The sequence below is a fragment of the Podarcis muralis genome, chromosome 8, assembly GCF_964188315.1.
Source record: "Podarcis muralis chromosome 8, rPodMur119.hap1.1, whole genome shotgun sequence".
NCBI classification, from domain to species: Eukaryota; Metazoa; Chordata; class Lepidosauria; order Squamata; family Lacertidae; genus Podarcis; species Podarcis muralis.
The window spans coordinates 49,340,166-49,362,827 of record NC_135662.1 but is presented as its reverse complement, the minus strand read 5'-3'; the positions used below and the strand labels follow the sequence as shown (position 1 = coordinate 49,362,827).

Sequence of the window (22,662 nt, the reverse complement as noted above, 5' to 3'; positions counted from 1 at the left end):
TCTGTGTTTGCTTCTGCTTGTTCAGTAGCAACAATACTAATTTTGATGGTACAATGCAACTGTGGTGTCGGTATGCATCTGTCTCAGGAGACTATGGAAGAATGTGCCTTCAGGGGTAAAGTCAAACTGTTGGAGAGTTACAGTGCCTGCTGTGGCTGTAAAGACTGATGCCGGAGATACATGTTTGGGGCAGACGAAGGTATCTAATTTTGCATCATGGCATTTCTTCTCTCTGCAGTCCTCCCAGAGGTCATTCCTCCTCTGGTCTCTGCTGTGGATACACAACCTGACCTTCTCCAGGCACTGCGATCATCCCATATGTTGCTAGCCTTCATGTCACATTTGCAGACATCTTTGTAATATAGAGTTGGTTGCCAAGAGGCCTAGTGCCTGAAACCAGCTCCCCATAGAGCATGTCCTTGGGGATCCTACCTTCTTCCATTCTGTGTACATGACCAAGCCAGTGTAGATGTCACTGAGCCAGAAGTATGAACATGCTGGGAATATGGGCTTGGGAATGTGATGTAAGACTTTTGAATCAATGCTAATAGTCTAGCAGTTGAGGCTGTTTGTACTCAGTGCAGATAATAAACTTACCTAAGCCCATTGTGGGCATTCCACTTATGCAGTTGCAGTCGCATCCAGGGAAAACACTGCTGCCAGGCGACAACAGGTTGTGGTACTATCAGCTAGGCCTCATCTAATTATCTTAGCACTCCACTGGACCTATATGAGGAAAGCCAATCCTTAGCATCCCAGGCATCCTGATAAATATACTGCATATCCCAGGACTCCATGGGCATGCATGCTACAGCAATGCAGATTGCACCATAGAGAGAGGCCTCACTCTGAAACCTCTAGTGAAAATGTCATGCCAGAGCTGACCCACTGCCAGGAAAGCTTGGGGGAAGAAAAGCAGAGTGTGTTAGGGTTTAGGAGGTCTCAGTGAGATTGCTTGGATTTGCAGGGGATGGTAGCAGGTGTTCAGACCATGATCGGGATATGCTGTAAGTACAAGATATGTAAACATGACAAATGTAAGAGGTGAGGGTGGTGGAAAGAATATCTAAACACATCCCCGAAATGCTTGAAAACTCGGCTAAGTCTCTCATCTTGTTTATCATGTTTACCTTGTGGAAGATGTAAACAGCAGATGTTTCAGAACATGTTGTTGTGCCTGACCACTGACTAACTGTTGTTGTTTTGGGTGCTATTTGTATGCCTTTCGTTAACCAAATACACAAGGGTTTTCAAGAAGAGAGTGAATGCTTTTAAAAAGTCATTTTACTACTAGGACTACCTATGCATCCTTCAGATTCCATTTAATGCTAAGAAATTCAGTTTTCAGTCTGCAGAGGTACTTCACATTCTTTCTCTCCCAGCCTTCTTTTTCCTTCAAGGCAACCTTTCTCCAGCTATTTCCTAAGCTTAATAGCAGCATGGGGGTGGTGGGACACTCCATCAGAATTGTGGAAGAGCAAGGGAAGCTTTACAAGAGAACCCTGAGCACATATAGTTTACTTGGATCACTGCCTAAGAATCTCCTTGAACAAACCTTTCAGAGTTGCCATTTCCCTTGTACTTGCTCAATCATAGCAGTTTGGGTATGGCTAAATATGTCTGCCAATATGGCTGCATTCCTTCTGTGTGTGAAAACCATACAAATGAGACTCAGCACATTTAGGTCATCCGTAGCTTGCATGCTTGTGAATATACTGGAAAGCTAAACCATGTGGGCAGAAGTCTATCAGTGTACCTGGGCTGGTATGGGAGCTAGGGGCCATGTTTCCCTTAAGTGACACTGATCACCAGCACTTGAGTGTTTCATTTCCGCATGTTTCTCTGAACATTCCCACTCAGCTAAATGTTAAATTGTTTATAGGATAAAAGTAATGCAAAGCATGGAAACTGTGACCCATATCTAGTTTTAGTTTATTAACAATACAGTGGTACCTCGGGTTACATACGTTTCAGGTTACATACGCTTCAGGTTACAGACTCCGCTAACCCAGAAATAGTACCTCGGGTTAAGAACTTTGCTTCAGGATGAGAACAGAAATCGTGGTCCGGCAGCGCGGTGGCAGCAGGAGGCCCCATTAGCTGAAGTAGTGCTTCAGGTTAAGAACAGTTTCAGGTTAAGAACAGACCTCCGGAATGAATTAAGTACTTAACCCAAGGTACCACTGTAAGTTTTATACAGAAAATACATGTTTCTGCTATGCAGTGTATATTTCTTTGCATTTTTAAGACTTGCTTAAATTCTCTTCCCCACCCCACTTATTTTTTTGCCTCTCAGAAAGTTGTACAAACATTAGTATGACAGGAGTAGAGGGAAGTTGTGAAAAGGATGTATGATGTCATTCATATTGTTATCTGGAATGACACAAAATACATGTGCCGACACATCTTTGACATTTGCCAGAAGGTGGGGGAACTCATTTGGCATTCTAGCTTTGTTTTATGCAGCTGTATATCTGATTAACTTCCTTTCTTAGGTATTTTTTGCAGATGAGAGATTTCAGCCAACGTTTCAGACAACACACCATGATTAATAAAGACATGTTTGAAAGCTCTCATCATACTGCTTTTTAGGAAGATGATATGAGATAGCGGAATGGGCAGGTGTGGCACTAGGCAATATGGTAACAGGAAGATAGATTTCTTTTACGATTGAAAAGTGATTGAGAAGTTTTGTTCTGGTAGAACAAACCTTTGAATGCCAAATGCTTTTTTATTAGAAATATTTAGAGACAGTGGGAAGTGACATCCTTTTTTTAACAGAGATTTTATTTTACTTACTAAAATATTTATACACCATTCTTAATCTAGGCAAGGTCACACAGGGCTTTACATAGGCATCAAAACAAATTTCAAAAAGTGATTAAAATATAACTTACCATCAAAATATTATCACTTTTAGATAAATCCCTCAGAAAGGTCTCTTGTAAAGAATGTTTTAGTCTGAAGTTTCATGTACAAGAATTTCACATGCATTTGGAACTTTCTTGGCTGCTTAAGCATTGTGTTTATATTAATATTGGTTTGTGGTCATGATTTTTTTTTTTAACTACCATCTGCTTTGTACACATTTACTTTAACAAAATGTGTCCCCGTATTTATATCTATGGAGAGTTGCAACAGAAGGCAATTTTCTCAACTCGATACAAGTGAAGGCCCCTGCCTTAGTTAATAGTACTAATTGGGTAATCGGATCTGCTTCAAACTGGAAATGGGGTGTAGGCTGGTGTTCAAAGAAGCAGTGAAATAATGTGAAAAAGTTCATTTTGTAATGAATGAAGGCATTCATCAACTGCTGAGGCATATTTTTGATACACCTTTAGAAGATATTCTTGGCCACTCTCAGTATGTCACCTTGAAGTTGATTATTAAACTGAATTATTTCAGATGTTGATGAGCACAAAATGCTCATATTCATGCCTTATGCAACTACATGAGTAATTGCAAAATAAATATAAATCACCCAAATGATTCTTCTTAAAAAAACATGCAGTAGATTAAAGCAAACCCTATCAGGGTACCTCCAAGTACAAATATTTGCTCCTGTTCTCTTACTTGTACACACATAGGGATACCATTGCAACATTGGAGAGCCCTTTTTTCCACATTGGGTTGTATAAAATCTACTTTGACACATATATATATATTTTAAAAAACTCCTTTATATAAACACTGAGGCAAAGAAGCCCAGACATGGAAATAAAATGTATAATAGTATGTCTTGTGGAAACGTAAGTTTTATGTCACAGCTGTGTGTAGTTAAACACTAGACCACCACACCCTTCAGGTGGAAATAAGAAATTGAGGGGCCATTAAAAACCAACTTTGACTCCTTAACTGTAGTCTATGTTTTAAAGAATGATGGCAGGTCACTTTACTCTTTGACTGAATCTGTTCTTCGTGAAATTTGAGTCTCTGCACTAGTGAAAGGATCATGGTTGTGTGTTATGAAACTTTAGATTTGTCTTAAACCACCACCAACCTGTGGGGTCTTGAAAAGCAGGAATATTAATCTGGGAGTTCTGTAACCTGTGTCTGTCTTTTTCTAACAGTAGCTTTGCCCAACAAACCCCAAATATGCATTCCATGGTAACATGACCATATGAGTGCATGAAGAAAATATAATGATTTTATATCCATATGTTACTTGGTGCATACTTGAGCAGGCATTTTCCACTCTAGCATGATTAAGTGATTGATCGTTAGTGCAAAATAAAAGAAACTAGAAAGGTGTGTCCATGTTTTATGGAGTTTAATAACCTGTTATAAAGAATAAAATGATGATTCAGGTTAACACATCTGTGTTCATAACGGAGAACTTTCTTGAACCTATATTGGGTCATTTGGACCGCCCAAATCAGCAATCAACTATAAAAATATTAACTTGTTTTAAGAATTGATGGGGTCTATAATAATTTTTGTGTTGATTCTTATGGGGTCTCACATTTTCTCATTTATAGTAGGTTGCTAAGCACCTGGTCTAAACCACTGAGCCTCTTGGGCTTGCCAATCGTAAGGTTGGCAGTTTGAATCCATGTGATAGGTTGAGCTCCCGTTGCTCTGTCCCAGCTCCTGCCAACCCAGCAGTTCAAAAGCATACCAGCGTGAGTACTGAGTAATAGGTACTTCTGTGGCAGGAAGGTAAATGGCCTTTCCATGTGTTCTGGCACTCATCAGAGTGTTCCATGCGCCAGAAGCGGTTTAGTCATGCTGGCCACATGACCCATAAAAGCTGTCTGCAGACAAACACTGCTCCCTCGGCCTGAAAGCGCCACACCCCATAGTCAGATTCGACTGTCCAGGAGTCTGTTACCTTTACCTTACCTATGTTAAAAAGTGCATTGAGCATAGTCTCATCAGCCCTCTTGGGTTGAAACACCGCAGTTAATATACTATGAAGTGGTACAGGGCAAGGGGACAAAACTTTACATTTTTATGCCCCGTTGGGGTTAGTTATAACATCTGTGTGTATAGGAACTTGCACACAAGCAGTCAGGAAGAGCTGCTGTTTGGCTTTGTACCTTGCAATCATTGTCACATTGAAAGAAGAAGAGTTTGGATTTGATATCCCGCTTTATCACTACCCTAAGGAGTCTCAAAGCGGCTAACATTCTCCTTTCCCTTCCTCCCCCACAACAAACACACTGTGAGGTGAGTGGGGCTGAGAGACTTCAAAGAAGTGTGACTGGCCCAAGGTCACCCAGCAGCTGCATGTGGAGGAGCGGAGACGCGAAACCGGTTGACCATATTACGAGACTACCGCTCTTAACCACTACACCTCACTCCCTGGAATCTTATCCTAAATGCTGGAGGGGGGGGGTACACTTCTGAATTTCCAGGGGAATTATTTTAATTACTCCTCATAGTCAACTGCTTCACTCATTCATTTTTGAGGAGTTGAAATGGGCTTCAGCCAGTGAAATGCTCTGCATGTGAAGTATTACAACCTGAACAGCTAATGCTCAGTTATTCATTGTCTGAACCACTGGCTGGAACTATGATGCAGCTGCTCACTATTACTCATTGCTTTCACTTTGAAAAAATATATTGCTGGTAGCAGTTTTTCAGAAACCTTTGGCAACTGAAAATGAAGTTCAGCCACTGGTCACATTCAACATGCAGGGTATTTTATTTCTTTTGTTTTCAGAGTATTGAATTGATGAAACACACTTCAGTATAGTCCTGTTTAGAACAGCATTTGATTTGGTGGTGTTGAAAACTTCGTTTTGCTTTAGATGACTGCAGTTCCTTTGAATAAGCATTTAAAAACAACAACATAGAATTATATTAGTGCAAAAGGCCAGATTAAAGATATAGAAGCTGCTATGTTGACGCAATATCTTAATAGCAAAGGCAGCCAATGTGGTGTCACCCATGTGTTGTTGGACTCCAGCTACCACCATCCCTTACCATTACTCATGCTGGCTTGGGCTGATGGGAATTGTAGTCCAGCAACTTCTGGAAAGCACTATCTGGGCTACCCCTGTCTTAAAGCTTCAGCCACCAACAGGAAGTCATAAAATTCTCATTCGAGAACTCTTTACTGAGGAATTGCAAAGATTATATTGCTTCATTTTCATGGTCCAGACCTGAATATTCTAAATGTCCTTTTAACTTGGAAACACAGCCAGATATTGCATGTCTTTGAATCTACCACTTATGCTTAGGATATAAAGTTCAGAATTGTTCTGCTGCTTTAGTCAAAGACTTTTCCAATGCAGCATATTGTTTCCAATAAATGCACCTGATAAACTCACGAGCAGTGTGATAGTGGTGGTTGGTGCTGTTTGTTGGTTTGCTATAATAAGTGTATATTCTCTCTGAACATATAGATACCATGTGTGCAGTGTAGATATTAATGAACTTGTGTCATCAGCTGTGCTCTGAACTGCAGAGAATAACTCATGGTGAGAGCATTATGATGCAGATTTGAGCTAGAAAAATGAACTCTTAAGAGGTTTTCTGTAGAATTGTTTCCAGACCCACACACCCTGTGTAATGAAGCCCTGAAAAGATAGCTTATATGACAGTTTTTAGAGCCTCTGCCTTTTTCTCTTTGCTTCTAAAGATACTGTATTTAAAGAGAAATACTAAAGCTTGTTTATAAAAACATTTTTTTAAAAATATCAGTATGGTTTCTTCTTCTTTTCCTGAAGTTCATGATGCTACACTCTGGAGTATTAATATTGAAATTGAAATTTGCTGCATTGTTTATGTTAAAGGGGCAAGCATAAGTTAAAAAGCTCATATCCTGCTTTAGTATTGATTTAGACTTTTAAACATCTGGCAGGAACTAAAAAAGCTTGGTTTTTTTCTTTTTGGTTATTTTTCTCAATTGGAAGCCAAGTTCTTAAGTGCGCAATACATTTCCTGGAATAAATTTGTTTGAACCCAATAGAAAACCACCTTCCTTTCTAGCTGACTTGATTTACCTCTGTAGTTATTATTACATAGATAATGACAATCTTTTCACTATTAGCAATAAAATATAAGGAGATAACGGAGCACAGTGCAGTTAAAGTTCATATTTATTTAAATAGTTGCAAGTGGGATACAAAAGTAGAGCATAAAATGCCCAATATCAATTTAAAAACAGAGATACAACATAAAAACCAGTAGAACAATATCACAAAAACAAATCAAAGTAGGAATTTGGGGATCACTGCCCTGATATTCTGTAGGATGTGGTACCACAAGTAAATTTACCCCAATGATCTTAATTCTTACAGGTCTATACGGGGAAAAGCAGTCTTTCAAGTACCTTAGTCCTAAATTACTGTGTTAGTAACAAGATAATTGAACATGACCCAGTAGTTCATCTCCAGTCAGCACAGTTCCATCATCACAACTGGTGTGTGTGTGTGTGTGTGTGTGTGTGTGTGTGTGTGTGTCCGTGTTCAGATACCCCTCTTGACAATCTGGCTGCAGCATTCTGCACCATGTCAAATTTCAAACATATTCAGATATTGACTGGGATAAAAATCTCTACTTAGAAGGCTTATTGAAAGACAAATTTATTTAACAGGCACTGGGAAGACAATAAGGATAGAACTTACCTAATATTTAATGGGCGGGGGTTCCAAAGGCTAGATGCCACCGCACTAAAGACCTGGTTCCAATACCATGCAGAATGGACCTCCTGATAAGATAATTTCTGTAGGCTGCCCTCTGCTGCAGATTGCAGGGATTGGTCAAGTATATAAAGGATGAGATAGTATTTAAGGTATCCTAATCCCAAACTCTTTCTCGAAGCTACAAACATGAGTCTGACCAACCTGCGAGAGGCAGTGGAAGACAGGAGTGCCTGGCGTGCTCTGGTCCATGGGGTCACGAAGAGTCGGACACGACTAAACGACTAAACAATAACAACAATCCCAAACTCTATTGGGATTTGTACACCATTGCTAGTACCTTGAATTTAGCCCAGTAGCTAAAACTCTTTTAACAGTGACTTAATATTCAGGCTGATGCATGCTTCGTACATGGGTTGGATAGGGCCCCCCAATTTTCTTCCTTCTGCCATCAGTGAGCAGTCAAGCTGCTGCATTTTGCAGCTTCATGTAGATGTTAAACAACATTGGAGGCAAGATGGTCTTTGTGGCACTCCATAGCACAACTGCCAGAGGACCAAGAGATTAACACTGATTAACACTCAGTGTTAATCTCTGAAACCACCCCTAGAGACAGAACCAGAATCACTGTAAAACATTGGCCCCAATGCTCATCTCACAAGCGGCAATAGCATCAAAAGCCGCTGGGCAGCTGAGCTGAAAAGTTAGAATTTTTCAATAAGATTGTGGGGAAAGGGACCTGTCATCAGACTGCAGGAAGAGAGACATTGTGTGAAAGCATCTGTGGGAGACTCTTGGAAGTGAGTCTCGATTATTTCAGTGGAGGTTATTTGCAAGTATCTGTTATCTGGATTACAGAGAGGGGATATGAAACAACTGTAGTTCTGCTTGCAGATTTCCACGATTTAAGTGTAGTTACAACCTAAAACAATGGAAACTGAGAGAAAATTACTATTTTTATCCTTCAGTGTAGTTTCCTGTATTGTATTGGTTTTGTTGCATTTTGCAGTGATGGCTTATATAGAAGTGACTGTATTCATCATTGTTTTTCATTTATCCAATTACTCAGCTTGCTTATATGATCCAAAAATCAGCCACTGTGGTAAAGATTCTCTTTCACTGGACTGCAGTAGCTTACAAAATGCTAGAGGGTCTGCAGCAGAAATGTGACTCATTTTCTGCTCCCACAAGTGTGTTTTTCACACATATATTAAATATTTCCTTGGAAAAACTGGGCCACCCTTGTGCTTTTTGTTGATCTCTGATTGGTAATGTCTGTATTGGGTCTCAAATGTACTGTCTTTCATGTGAGACTGGCTTCTGTAGGTTCATAGGACTTTTTCTTTCCATTAAAAATATTACTAAAATCATCCCAGGAGAACAGGATGCAGTAGACATTCCAAAGAGAGCCCCTCTGTTATAAATCTACCAATAGTTTATGAGCTGTAAAGTTTGCATTATGAAAAGGGAATTGGTGCTCTTGCAATTTCCAACTCCTGATGCAAAATCCATCTATATGTAAAGAAATAAACCTGCCAAAAGCACTTCAGCCTATAAAACAGCAGTTCCCCAAGTGTTTTAATAAATGGTCCAGCAATTTGAAAGTTCTCTTTTTCTTTCACCCTGATAGCTGCCTCCTCCCTTCCTTTCTTCTTCTCCCTTACGACGATCATGGTCCTAGTAACTACTGAATTATAAATGCTTAATCCGCATGTATTCCAGGCTTTGCCAGTGCATCCGAATTGAGTATTTGCAAGCCATGGGGTCTGACTAGATGTGACATTAATTGTGCTATATAAATGTCATCTGGGGTGATGCCTGAGTAGCCACCAGCGCATGGGGGTGAGAAAGTTTATTTGGTTTGTTTCTGACCCCAGTGAGAGGAATGTCACAGAGGTATGACATTTTTTAAAGAAAATTTGGTCTAGAGTTATGTATCTCTTTGACCCAATGCAGCCATTAACATCCATATCTTGTAAGAGTGGGAGTAGAGGGGTTGAGGTGAGGAGTCAAATAGGCAGATGTCTTATCTTTGCCGTGTGCTCTTTTGGGAGGAAGGGCAGGATATAAACTTAATAAATAAAAACTGACAACCTCCTGTCAAGTTTCCATGGAAGAATAACTTTATGATTTCAAGCAATGTACTTTCTCTTGAATGCTTGTGAAGAGGCACGGCAATGCACAGCTTACTGAAGTTTTGATAATTATAAAGGTCACACTGCCTTTAAGTCTTCCTGTTTTGAGCCTTGCTATGTGTTCTCTTTAGTAAATGGGAAGAATGGCAGTGTACTTGAAGCATGAGGGTGGATGGCATTTGTTAGTGTTTTTATAGACGTTTTGAGAAAAGTTAATGTTTCTCTGTTGCTAATGTTCATTTGGAGAAATGTGGAAGTGTTGCCTAAATTAGAAAAGGGGCATAGGATTGTATATCCAGTGCATGAGTTGTTTGTGTTATTTCAGGGATATTTCACAAACATATGGACAGTACAGACTAGCCACCCCCTAACCTGATGCCCCCCCAGGTGCTTTGGACTAAAACTCCCAGCAGCAGCAGCAGCCAGCATGGCAAATCTTCAGTGATGATGGGACTTGTAGTCCAGCAACTTTAAGGGAGCACCCACTTGGGAATGACTAAATACAGATAAACTATTGGGTTACATCTGACCAATGGATTGACTCTGTGCTGGCTGGGGTTTGTGGGAGTTAAGGCTGATTAAAGACTGTCACATCAGTGTAGGCCAGGGCTCAGGTGGGTATAATACCATTACAACAGGAAATACTTTTACAATGAGGTTTTAGGGGTGACTAAGACAGGACAGTTCTTCTTTACTTATCTGGGTCAGCTTGCTGCTTTACCTGTTAGTGTATGTCTACACTAGTCGTGCAGCAAATAAAGCAGGAAAAGGGTTGTATGACCCATTGTTTTATAGAGACCGATTTGCTTAAAATATATACCGGTACTCTTAAAAGTTTATGCCTCTGATTTTCCCAGTGCATGCTGAAACACTATCATTCAGAGATATATAGTCAATATTTTAAACAATATGAACTACATTTTAATGGGTTGAAGCTGGCATTAGCTAGAACCTGAGAAGTTGTATTCATTTCAGGAGGTATTGCCAAATTTTAGCCAGAGAGTACAATGGAAATAGTGTTCAAAAACCTAATATGAAGAGAGAATATTTGATATACAAAACTATTCCCCATAAGCTCTGCATACTTTCTTCACACAAATCTTGTGGAACCAAAGAATTTGGGGTTCCTTTCTCTTGTCTTTTGTAAATTGCTTTTGTTTAGTGTTTCTAATTTGAAATAAACCACAAATCCTCTCAGGACTTGGATAATGTATGTGTTAGAATTTCTGATCTATGATTGCAGTCATGGGATTTTTGTCTATCACATGACGGTATGTGTTTTGACTCCACAGAGTGGGAAATGACGGAAACAGGATGTTTGTGTTATTGTGTTTCGTGAAGTGGGACTATTGTCCTTTTTTCTTTTTCTCTTTGCTGTCTGATGCTAGAGAGAGAGGGAGCCATGTTGCAGTGCTCTGTGTGTGTTTATATGTAAATAAAGTAGATTAGCCAAAATGCTGAGTTGCTGAGGTCTGTCACGCAAGTTGCGCAAACTCTGCGGATCCCTAAGTGTGCCAGTGTCGGTTGGCATCGGTCGCTGTGATGTTCAGGCTGAAAAAAGCTTATGAAACTCCCAAATGGTCGACCAGGAGGGAGGGAACATGCGAGTCAGGCATGTGTCTCTGCCAGAGTCCTACTCGAGTGTAGGCTGAACTCCTGACAGTATGTACCAGTAGTTAACTATTCATTATCCATGCTTTTCTTCACTACTGAATGCATTCATTATTGATTGTTCTAATTGTTACCATGACAGTTCTCATGATCTTTATGCTTGCAGTCAAGAGAGCTGCCTATTCTTAAAGTAGCCAACCTGATGACCCAGAGGTTTATAAGAAAAGGAAGTCATCCCACTGTGGTTATGCACAGCCATGCAAAAGGTAAAGGGACCCCTGACCATTAGGTCCAGTCGTGGCCGACTCTGGGGTTGCGGCACTCATCTCACTTTATTGGCTGAGGGAGCCGGCATACAGCTTCTGGCTCATGTGGCCAGCATGACTAAGCTGCTTCTGGCAAACCAAAACGGCACATGGAAACGCCGTTTACCTTCCCACCGGAGCGGTACCTATTTATCTACTTGCACTTTGACGTGCTTTTGAACTGCTAGGTTGGCAGGAGCAGGGACCGAGCAACGGGAGCTCATCCCGTTGCGGGGATTCGAACCGCCAACCTTTTGATCGGCAAGTCCTAGGCTCTGTGGTTTAACCCACAGTGCCACCCACGTCCCATGTAGCCATGTAGGCAATGGTATATTAACCCTGTATTACATTGACTGTTTTGAAAATGGGATACTTATACTTGTTCTACATCAGCTGACATTTTATTAAATTGGCAGATTAATTTTAGTTACAGAAAATGGTGTCATCCCCTCTTCATTTTGGCTTCACTAATTTCAGTTCCTTCCTGAAGTAGTGCAAATTTAAGTGTTTACAGTTTCTCATTGGTATTACGATTCTTATTGGTATCTGTTTTCTTATGTTCCAGAAGTTAGTTTTAAAACTTCTTATATGTCTGCTTCTGGCAATCTAGTTCCTATACTAGTTCAAATAAGACTACGCTTTTCTTTTCTTTTCTTTTCTTTTCCTTTCTTTGCTTTTATACAAGATCTCCCCCCTTTATTTCAAACTAGTGGTATCTTTATCTTTCTTGCATCTTTTCACGCAGAAGTCTGATGATTTAACAGGCTCTGTGTAAGAGATCGGATGCATTTCCTGTGTTTCCATTGAAATGCTCAATTTAAATGTATTCACTAATAATATGTCAGGATTGCACTTCCCGATTTCCTCTGTTACCCATACCAGCAGGATTTTCCCTCTCTACCAGTTGAGTTCTGTGTAGCATTTCAGAATGTACTGAGGTATCTACCATTCCCAGATGCATATGCAGATATGATCTTTTCAAAATCAGGAATGGAGAACCTGTTATCTTCCAGATGTTGCTGAACCATTGGCTTTGCTGGCGGTGGCTGATGGGATTTGGAAGTCGAACAACATCTGAAAGGTTAGAGGTTCCTCATCCCCAGAAAGGATTAGTATCATACTGGAAGGTTGGGTCGGGACGCGGGTGGCGCTGTGGGTAAAAGCCTCAGCGCTTAGGGCTTGCCGATCGAAAGGTCGGCGGTTCGAATCCCCGTGGCGGGGTGCGCTCCCGTTGTTCGGTCCCAGCGCCTGCCAACCTAGCAGTTCGAAAGCACCCCCGGGTGCAAGTAGATAAATAGGGACCGCTTACCAGCGGGAAGGTAAACGACGTTTCCTTGTGCTGCGCTGGCTCACCAGATGCAGCTTGTCACGCTGGCCATGTGACCTGGAAGTGTCTCCGGACAGCGCTGGCCCCCGGCCTCTTGAGTGAGATGGGTGCACAACCCTAGAGTCTGTCAAGACTGGCCCGTACGGGCAGGGGTACCTTTACCTTTATCTTTTTAGAAGGTTGGGTAATTGTTAGGAGATGGATCTGTTTAAAGGCTTGGCTTTTGTCATTTAATTTCTTCTTCAAGTCTCATGAAATGTGGAAGACACTCGAAATTATTTTTTTCCTGGCTGTTAAGGTGCATGCAAGATGAAATTCCTAGATAATTTTAGATATGTCTGTTAATTTATCTATTCACTTGTGCACTCTCCAGATATTCTACTGATATAACAGCAATAAAACTTTCCCCCCTTGACAAGGGCATACAGGATGAGATTCCTAGGCAGTTTAATGTGCTTGGCTGTGGTTAATGTTGTTTGTTGTATACTAATAGAAGTTATGATCCATTCTGATCTTAATATTATAAAAGGATGTCACATAGAAGAGGGAGAAAGGTTGTTTTCTGCTGCTCCAGAGAAGCGGACACGGAGCAATAGATCCAAACTACAAGAAAGAAGATTCCACCTAAACATTAGGAAGAACTTCCTGACAGTAAGAGCTGTTCGACAGTGGAATTTGCTGCCAAGGAGTGTGGTGGAGTCTCCTTCTTTGGAGGTCTTTAAGCAGAGGCTTGACAACCATATGTCAGGAGTGCTCTGATGGTGTTTCCTGCTTGGCAGGGGGTTGGACTCGATGGCCCTAGTGGTCTCTTTCAACTCTATGATTCTATGATTCTATTTCATCATTTTATCAAGATATTTTTGTTCTGGCAGACATTTAGCTTGTTGGCTAAAATACTTTAAATAGGCAGATCCCTTGCTATTTTTCTTATCACCAGCTGGTCCTGTCTTTGTTGTTTAAGCTTTTATGGTATCATTAACTACTGTTTTTTCTGGATGTTTTTAAATTTTTCACTGTGGCTACTACAATGGAAGACTGTCATGTGCATGGTCTGGAGTTATATGGTCTGTTTTGGCTGCCAATGTGGTAAATACATATTAGCAAAAAAGTGCTGCACCGGATATATTTTGGAAAGTAGGCATAATATCAAGTGCTATTACTCAATTGTTGCTATTTATACTAAATATATACTGAGATAGTATATACTTAGTATATCTAGTAACTCCTGAAATCTTATGTGATTTAGCCTCTCTTTGTCAATATATGTGCCCAACTTAATGCAAAACAGGAACATGGAAAACAGATGGGAATTATTTAGCAGCTAAACAGTCTGCAGCGAGTTCCTGAAACAAAATTTTAATCATAGGAACCTTATATTTTAAATACAGTGGCACTGTGGGTAAAAGCCTCAGTGCCTAGGGCTTGCCGATCGAAGGGTCGGCGGTTCGAATCCCCGTGGCGGGGTGCACTCCCGTTGTTCGGTCCCAGCGCCTGCCAACCTAGCAGTTCGAAAGCACTTCCGGGTGCAAGTAGATAAATAGGGACCGCTTACTAGCGGGAAGGTAAACGGCGTTTCCGTGTGCGGCTCTGGCTCGCCAGAGCAGCAATGTCACGCTGGCCATGTGACCCGGAAGTGTCTCCGGACAGCGCTGGCCCCCGGCCTCTTGAGTGAGATGGGCGCACAACCCTAGAGTCTGTCAAGACTGGCCCGTACGGGCAGGGGTACCTTTACCTTTAACAATTGATGATATCATGCTTCTATATGAGGAGCTTGAAGTGAAAAGTTAAACCAATGGCCATCAAAATACAGACTCTAAACGTCTATCGAGAAAAGAGTTTAAGCAAAGATGTTGACTGGAGGAGGCCCAGATTTGTTATTTGAAAAGTATACAGACAGGAAAGTTTAACTAATGCAGCTTTCTTCAGGATTTTTAAAAATCAATGTTCTGCAGCTTGTTAGCAACATTCTCCCAAGGTTATTCCTTTAATTTGGAGCTGGGAATGGATTATAAATGGAGAAGAGGGAGAGATACTCCTTGAGGGTAGGGAACTTTTGGCCATCCAGATGGTGCTGGACTTCCAGCTTCCATCAACCCTGACCATTGGTCATGCTAGCTGTGGCTGATGGGAGTTCAGCAACACCTGGAGGGCCATAAGTTTCCCACCCCTGCTTTAAGGAATAGTTTTCTATTTGAGCAAGTGAGAGATACACGTGGATGCAGATTTCTGCAAATAGATACCTTGTCTGCATTGGACATACACATGCAGTGTTATGTGCACCAATCCCCTGAATGCATGCCTGCTAAATCAGATTGTGCAAATGCAGTGGTTCAAACCTTTACCCTAGACACTTTCCCCAGGTTGATTGACAGCCTGGCTGGGGCATCGACTCCATGTGTCCACCCCCCGCGCAATAGGTGATGCTGTTGTCATATCCAACATCATTGGTCAGGGCTGACCTAGCCATTAAGCAGAGTGGGGCAGCTGTAAATGGTGGTGAGCAGCAAGGAGGTATTGGGCAACAGAGCTATGGGTGCCACATGCCCTGTGCTATGTGGCCGTTTAAGCTTGCCTGCTGCTCCCAGGTGTGGTGGATGATGCTGTCCCACTATCAAATTAAGATTCAGTTGCTAGTCCCGTCCAGTATATGGAATTGGGGGCGGGGTGGAGGGCATGGCATCTTAACCTTCACCTCATGCAACCCACTGTTTTGGATCAACCTCAGATTAGTCATCAGTTGGGCAGATGCATGCATGCAGAGTTTGAGATTAAATGTAATTAAGAAAAAGAAAGAATGGAGGGCACCAGGGTAACAATGAAGAAAAATGAGACCCTGAAGATCCACTGTAAAATGATAAATTGAGGGAACATGTTTAAACTAAAGCACCCTACTCTTCAGAGAAACTATGTTGGGTCTAATCATTTTCATTTGAGGGCTCATATTTTTTCATTTATAATTGCACATGCTGTAGAATATTATGAACACCAATTTGCACATACTGCAGAAAACTACGAGCACCAACATTCTCATTATACATGAGGCATGTTTATTTTCTAGCATTAACTGAAACCAGGTTATCTGCTTGTGATATGATTATCCTTGCTGCACTCTCTTTTGATTACTGATTATTTAAAATATTTTCTTATTCATATGTCATTAATATAGACAAATATGTCTATTAGTCATAATAGCATTATAGGTTATATTCCAATGTTGCATTCCATTTCTCAACCATCGATGTCAGCTATCTAATTTTGTCCCTGCAATAGATCTTATCTGTTGACTGTATCTAATATTTAAATTAGATATCCCTTAAGCAAGACTTCAGATTTACAATGTCTTGCATGTGCAATCTTTTGCAGTCAAGTAGAAGGCCAGCAATTATCCTCCACATAATTAATTAAGACAGTCAGAGGAACCATTCTAAAGTTAACCCCAGTTGCTTGATAAACAACAGTTTGAAACAGTAAATTTGCGCAGGATTGAATGAATGTTTATTATTACGGCCCAACAGCCAGCATACTTTGAGCAGGATTTTACACTCACTGAAACGGCAACATTCTGCTTAGCAATTCTAGAACTTGATTCTATCTCTGACAAACATCTTGCTTTTTAAAAAATTGGCTTGAGTAACATACCTGTGATACATCATTTTGTAATGGGCTTCCTGTATGCTATAACCAATTGAGAACATTGTAATGGACCAAATGCAGTAAAATGGTAATTCCTAAAAAAACCTTATCCCCCCTTATATTTTAGTTTGTGTAACGTTAAAGGAGTGCTCATTTTCCTATTATTATTTTTAGACTCCTATGCAAAGTTTCTTGATGTTATTTCCAGTTGTAGTTAGTACAAAATATTTTACCTGAAATCTTTTTAATCTGGGGTGAGAGGGAGGAGAAGCAGTCATTTGCTCATGCTCTTATTTCTTAATGGGTGAGAAAATCTGTGAATGTAAAATTTATATTTTCCCAATCAGAAAAATAACCTATAACCTAAAATATATATTCAAATTAAACTTGGAGGGCAGGAAAGTTACATCTGTTCTTACTAGATTACTAATAAAACATATGGGTTTTTTTCAGTTTTGTTGTCTCGGGACTTGTTCCATAGTTATCCTAACATTGGACTTAACCCATTTGTTATAATATTACCAAAGCAAAATGAACCACATCTATCCATATACCCAGTTCCAGGGGTGTATAAGGCTATAATCCTAAACAGTTATAGAGCAGGAATATAGCTAACCTGCCAGCCAGTGGTGAGTGTGGCCATTCCACGCTCTTGCACACAGTCACATTCCTGTCCTCAGCATCTCTGTGCATATCTGCTGAAGTGGACTTTATCACCCACTTCTGGCTTGTTAAGTGTTTGGTCCAATAATTTAGAGAAGGGGTGATTTGCATCCCCATCAGTGGCTATGTGTCTGCCTTATTTCTTCTTCTTTCTTTTTGCTGCTTCCACCAAAACCAGTGGAATTTGGGAAGCCTGGGAAATATCATTTGGAAGCTAGATCAGGCTTCCAAATTTGGGGGGCGGGAGCGGCTTAGCCACTCCTGTACAGTGGTGCCCCGCAAGACGAAATTAATTCGTTCCGCAAGTTTTGTCGTCTAGCGAATTTTTCGTCTTGCGAATCACGAAATCCCATAGGAATGCATTGAAAATCAATTAATGCGTTCCTATGGTCAAAAAAAGTCCAAACAAAGCCAAATTTGGTACAACAACAGTTTATTAACTGCTCTTTAAAGTCACACATACTGTAAAGAGCAGTTCAAAAATTGAAGGGAAAATAAATTAACTTTATAAACATAACAGAAAAACATTTAAAAATCAACAAAGTGTGCAGTACATTTTCTAAGACTCTGGGGGACCACTCGAAGAAGGCTCCTCTTCCACTCTTTGCTTCTTGCTCAAGAACCTGTCCATAGTCTGCTGCTTCATCCTCCTTTTCAGCACCTCCCTGAAAGGCGACATGACCCTCGTATCAAAAAACTTCCCAACGTCATGTGCCACGTGCTTCTCAGGGTGGTGCTGCTCTGCAAAAGTCTGCACCTCCTTCCACTTCAGGCAAATGTCCCTCAGTTTTTCGGAGGACAGCCGTTCCTCAGTTGCTTCCTCCTCTTCCAGTGAGGCCTGCTCCTGCGCAGCCTCTGCCTGCAGTTCGACCAGCTCCACGGTGGTCAGCTCGTCGTCGTGCTCCTCCACCAGCTCGCAGACGTCCTCCTCCGTGACCTCCAGGCCCATGGTCCTCCCCAAGGCAACAATGTCCTGCACCACTGTTGACTCTGGTGCATCAGAGTCACTTGGTGCCACACAGTCCGGCCACAGGCTGCGCCAAGCGCAATTCAAATTTCTCTGGCTGATCCCGTTCCAGGCCGTGGTGATCATCTTCAAGCAGGTGACGATGTCGAAGTGGTCCTTCCAGAATTCCCGCAGGGTGATGGTGGTGCAGTCAGTCACCTCGAAGCATTGCCTGAAAAGCTCCTTGGTGTAGAGTTTTTTGAAATTGGCAATGACCTGCTGATCCATCGGCTGCAGCAGTGGTGTGGTGTTAGGTGGCAGGAACATGATGTTGATGAAGCTGAACTCCTCCAACAAGTCCACCTCAAGGCCTTTAGGATGGGCAGGAGCATTGTCCATCAGAAGCAAAGCCTTCAGCGGCAGGTCGTTGTCCAGCAGGTACTGCTTGAAAGCAGGGCCAAAAGCAAGATTGACCCAGTCCACAAACAGCACACGTGTGACCCAAGCCTTGCTGTTGGATCGCCACATGACACTCAGCCGCTCCTTGTCGATCTTGTGTCTCTTGAAGGCCCGTGGGTTCTCCGAGTGGTACACCAGCAGGGGCTTGATCTTCAGGTAGCCGCTTGCGTTGGCACAGAAGAGCAGGGTCAGACGGTCCTTCATGGGCTTGTGGCCAGGCAACTTGGACTCCACCTGAGTGATGAAAGTCCTTTTGGGCATCATCTTCCAAAACAGCCGGGTCTCGTCGCAGTTGAAGACCTGCTGTGGAACGTAGCCCTCCATCTTCACAACCTCCAGGAACTCCGCTGCAAAGTCTTCAGCCGCAGGAACATCAGAACTGGCAGCCTCTCCATGCCTGACCACGCTGTGGATGCCAGATCTTGTCTTGAACCGTTCAAACCAACCTCTGCTTGCCTTGAAGACTTCTGGCTCGGCTGAGGTTCCTGGCTGTTCCCGGATGAGGTCAGCGTGCAAGGCCTTGGCCTTCTCACAAATGACGGCCTCAGACACTGTGTCCCCTGCACGCTGCTTCTCTTCTATCCAGATGAGCAGCAACTTCTCGACCTCCTTCAGAACAGCTGGGCGGTTCTTCACGATCCTGGTGACTCCCTTGGCTGCATCAGTCGCCAGGATCTTCTCCCTCATCTTCAGGATGGTCCCGATGGTTGATGGATTCCTCCCGTACTCCCTGGCGATGTCCGTCACACGCATTCCGCCGTCGTGCTTCCGGATGATCTCCTTCTTCATTTCCAGCGTCATCTTCTCCTTCTTCCTCTCGCCGGCCACCGCAGCAGTAGTCTTCTTGGGTCCCATGGCAGCACAGCTCTTACCTTCGTAAACTCAGAAAAAGAAAAAAAAAATCAGTGATGTGCTTCAAATCCAAAAAATTCAAAAGCACCCAGCCACCCACCACACAGAAATTAAAACCCAGAACCAAGGCCTTGAATCCCAAACACCCCAACCCAAAATCCAAAATCCAAAAACCCCCCAAAAAGTTTTAAAAGTTTAACTTACCAAATGGATGCAAGAGAAGTTCTGGAAAAGCTTCAACAATCAATCACCGAAGTCTTCAGAAATCTCAAATGGCTGCAAAATAAGTTTTGGAAAAGCTTCAAAAATCACCAATGTCTTCAAAAACCTCAACTGCTCCCACAGACACCCACCCACCCACCACACAGAAATTGCAAACCCCTCCCCAACTGCTCCCCCAGCCCCTCCCCAACTGCTGCAAACCCCTCCCCAACTGCTCCCCCTGCCCCTCCCCAACTGCTGCAAACCCCTCCCCAACTGTTCCCCCACCCAGACAAAATTTTTTTTCAAAAAATAACAACATGGCCCAATGGTCCCAGATTCCTGCAGAAACCTCCCCAACTGTTCCCCCAGCAAGCCAGCACTCAGAAATTCAAACTCAGAAAAATTTTCAAAAAAAAAAAACAACAACCTGGCCCAATGGTCACAGAAAATCATAAAAATTCCCAAAAAAGCCCCACAAGCTCCCAGATTCCTGCAGAAAGCTCTCCAACTGTTCCCTCAGCCAGCCAGCACTCAGAAATTCAAACTCAGAAAAATTTTCAAAAAAAAACACAACCTGGCCCAATGGTCACAGAAAATCATAAAAATTCCCAAAAAAGCCCCACAAGCTCCCAGATTCCTGCAGAAAGCTCTCCAACTGTTCCCCCAGCCAGCCAGCACTCAGAAATTCAAACTCAGAAAAATTTTCAAAAAAACAACAACCTGGCCCAATGGTCACAGAAAATCATAAAAATTCCCAAAAAACCTCCACAAGCTCCCAGATTCCTGCAGAAAGCTCTCCAACTGCTCCCCCAGCCAGCCAGCACTCAGAAATTCAAACTCAGAAAAATTTTCAAAAAAAACCAACCTGGCCCAATGGTCACAGAAAATCATAAAAATTCCCAAAAAAACCCCACAAGCTCCCAGATTCCTGCAGAAAGCTCTCCAACTGTTTCCCCAGCCAGCCAGCACTCAGAAATTCAAACTCAGAAAAATTTTCAAAAAAAAAACACAACCTGGCCCAATGGTCACAGAAAATCATAAAAATTCCCAAAAAACCCCCACAAGCTCCCAGATTATCGCAACCCCCCCCCACAACACCAAGTCCTTGAATCCCAAACACCCCAACCCAAAATCCAAAACCCCCCAAAAAAGTTTTAAAAGTTTAACTTACCAAATGGATGCAAGAGAAGTTCTGGAAAAGTTTTGGAAAAGCTTCAAAAGTGAGCAAAGTCTGAGAAAAGGCTACAAAACCACGTGCTAACAGTTGCTCCTCGAAGTCAAGTCGCAACTGCAGCTGTTCAAGCTAAGCACCCTTTGTTTTAACGGTTTTTAGACAAAGGAAACAAAGTCGCGAGACGTTTTCGTCTTGCGAAGCAAGCCCATAGGGAAATTCGTCTTGTGAGGCAACTCGAAAACGGAAAAACCTTTCGTCTAGCGAGTTTTTTGTCTTGCGAGGCATTCGTCTTGCGAGGTACCACTGTACTCGGAAATAATCCCTATTGAACACAGTAGAAATTAACTTCCCAGTAAACCTGCATTGCATAAAATTTCACTGTAAAAGGTTGCTAGTACGGTAAGTTGGTATGAGGGACGCGGGTGGCACTGTGGGTTAAACCACAGAGCTTGGATTTGCCGATCAGAAGGTCGGCGGTTCGAATCCCTGCAATGGGGTGAGCTCCCGTTGCTCAGTCCCTGCTCCTGCCAACCTAGCAGTTTCGAAAGCACGTCAAAGTGCAAGTAGATAAATAGGTACTGTTCTGGCGGGAAGGTTAACGCCGTTTCCGTGTGCTCCTCTGGTTTGCCAGAAGCGGCTTAGTCATGCTGGCCACATGACCCGGAAGCTGTACGCCGGCTCCCTCGGCCAATAAAGCGAGATGAGCGCCGCAACCCCAAAGTCGGTCACGACTGGACCTAATGGTCAGGGGTCCCTTTACCTTTACAAGTTGGTATGAATGTAAGAGAGCTCCTATTAGAAAAACAAGTGGAAGCCAGGGGTGTTAAATGAAAAATGGATGAATTCAAAATGCTAAGGTACTCATTTGTGTTTGAGCAGTGACGCCACACCTTTTTGAATAAAAATTAGTGGAATAGTGTCCTCTTCTGTGCTGTTGGGTTACCATATTGTAAACTGGTATATTGAAAATTTGGGCTGTTTACCACAGGACCCCATGTTCCTGCTTCTACAGTGCTATGGGTGTTGCTCCTGTACCACATGGATAAAATGAGAAGCCCAGGATTAAGCAAGAGAAGCTCATGCTGTGGCTCTTTCCTATGCCTATGGTGATACTGATTAAACTGGACTGGCATGGGCATGGGGCCTATCACTGAATGCGCCTTGGCTTTTCCAGCTACCAAGCCACTTGAGGACTAGTACTGTACACTATTCATTATAGCAACTGTGGCATAAATATCAGGCTGAAGGTTCAGCTGCCAAATAATGGTAATAAATGAATGGAAAACAATTAAATGAAAAATGAAAAAAGATGTTAATGAATCCCCTTCCTTTATGTTTTTCTATAGGCTTGACCTGGGAAAAAACACTCCGGCAAATTGGATTTGAAAGGTAAGCATTGGGTGTTGATTTTCTATTGTTTACAAAACCGAATTTTGAAATGGAGAGAGAGAATAAATAGAAAAGTTAGGAAATCCTCATGTTCAGCAACTGAGATTTACTCGTGACACTATTTGTAATATTTGAATATTTAATTATATTTACACATATTGGGAACCAGTGTGGTGTAGTGATTAGCATGTCAGACTTGGACTTTGGAAACCAAGGTACAAATCCCCGCTCAGCCATGGAGCTCACTTGGGCCAGTCTCTGCATCTCAGCCTAACCTACATCACATAGTTGTTGTGAGGCTTAACATTTTGTAATTAGATAATACATTCTTATTTTGGACACTATTGTTGTTATTTCTAACCTTGGAGAATAGTA

The 22,662-nt window shown here is 42.1% G+C and overlaps 1 protein-coding gene across 9 annotated transcripts in view; it reads left to right on the top strand.

The window, feature by feature from the left end:
- PIEZO2 (piezo type mechanosensitive ion channel component 2) overlaps nt 1–22,662 on the top strand; it is a 203,950-nt gene that overhangs the window by 75,171 nt on the left and 106,117 nt on the right. For all 9 annotated transcript variants that reach the window (XR_013393960.1, XM_077933169.1, XM_077933165.1 and 6 more), the window contains exon 4: nt 22,245–22,287. Coding sequence is in view for 8 of the 9 variants with exons in the window: in XM_077933169.1 (XP_077789295.1) it covers nt 22,245–22,287 (43 nt within the window). In the remaining variant the exon portion in view is untranslated. The remainder of the gene's footprint in view (nt 1–22,244; nt 22,288–22,662) is intronic.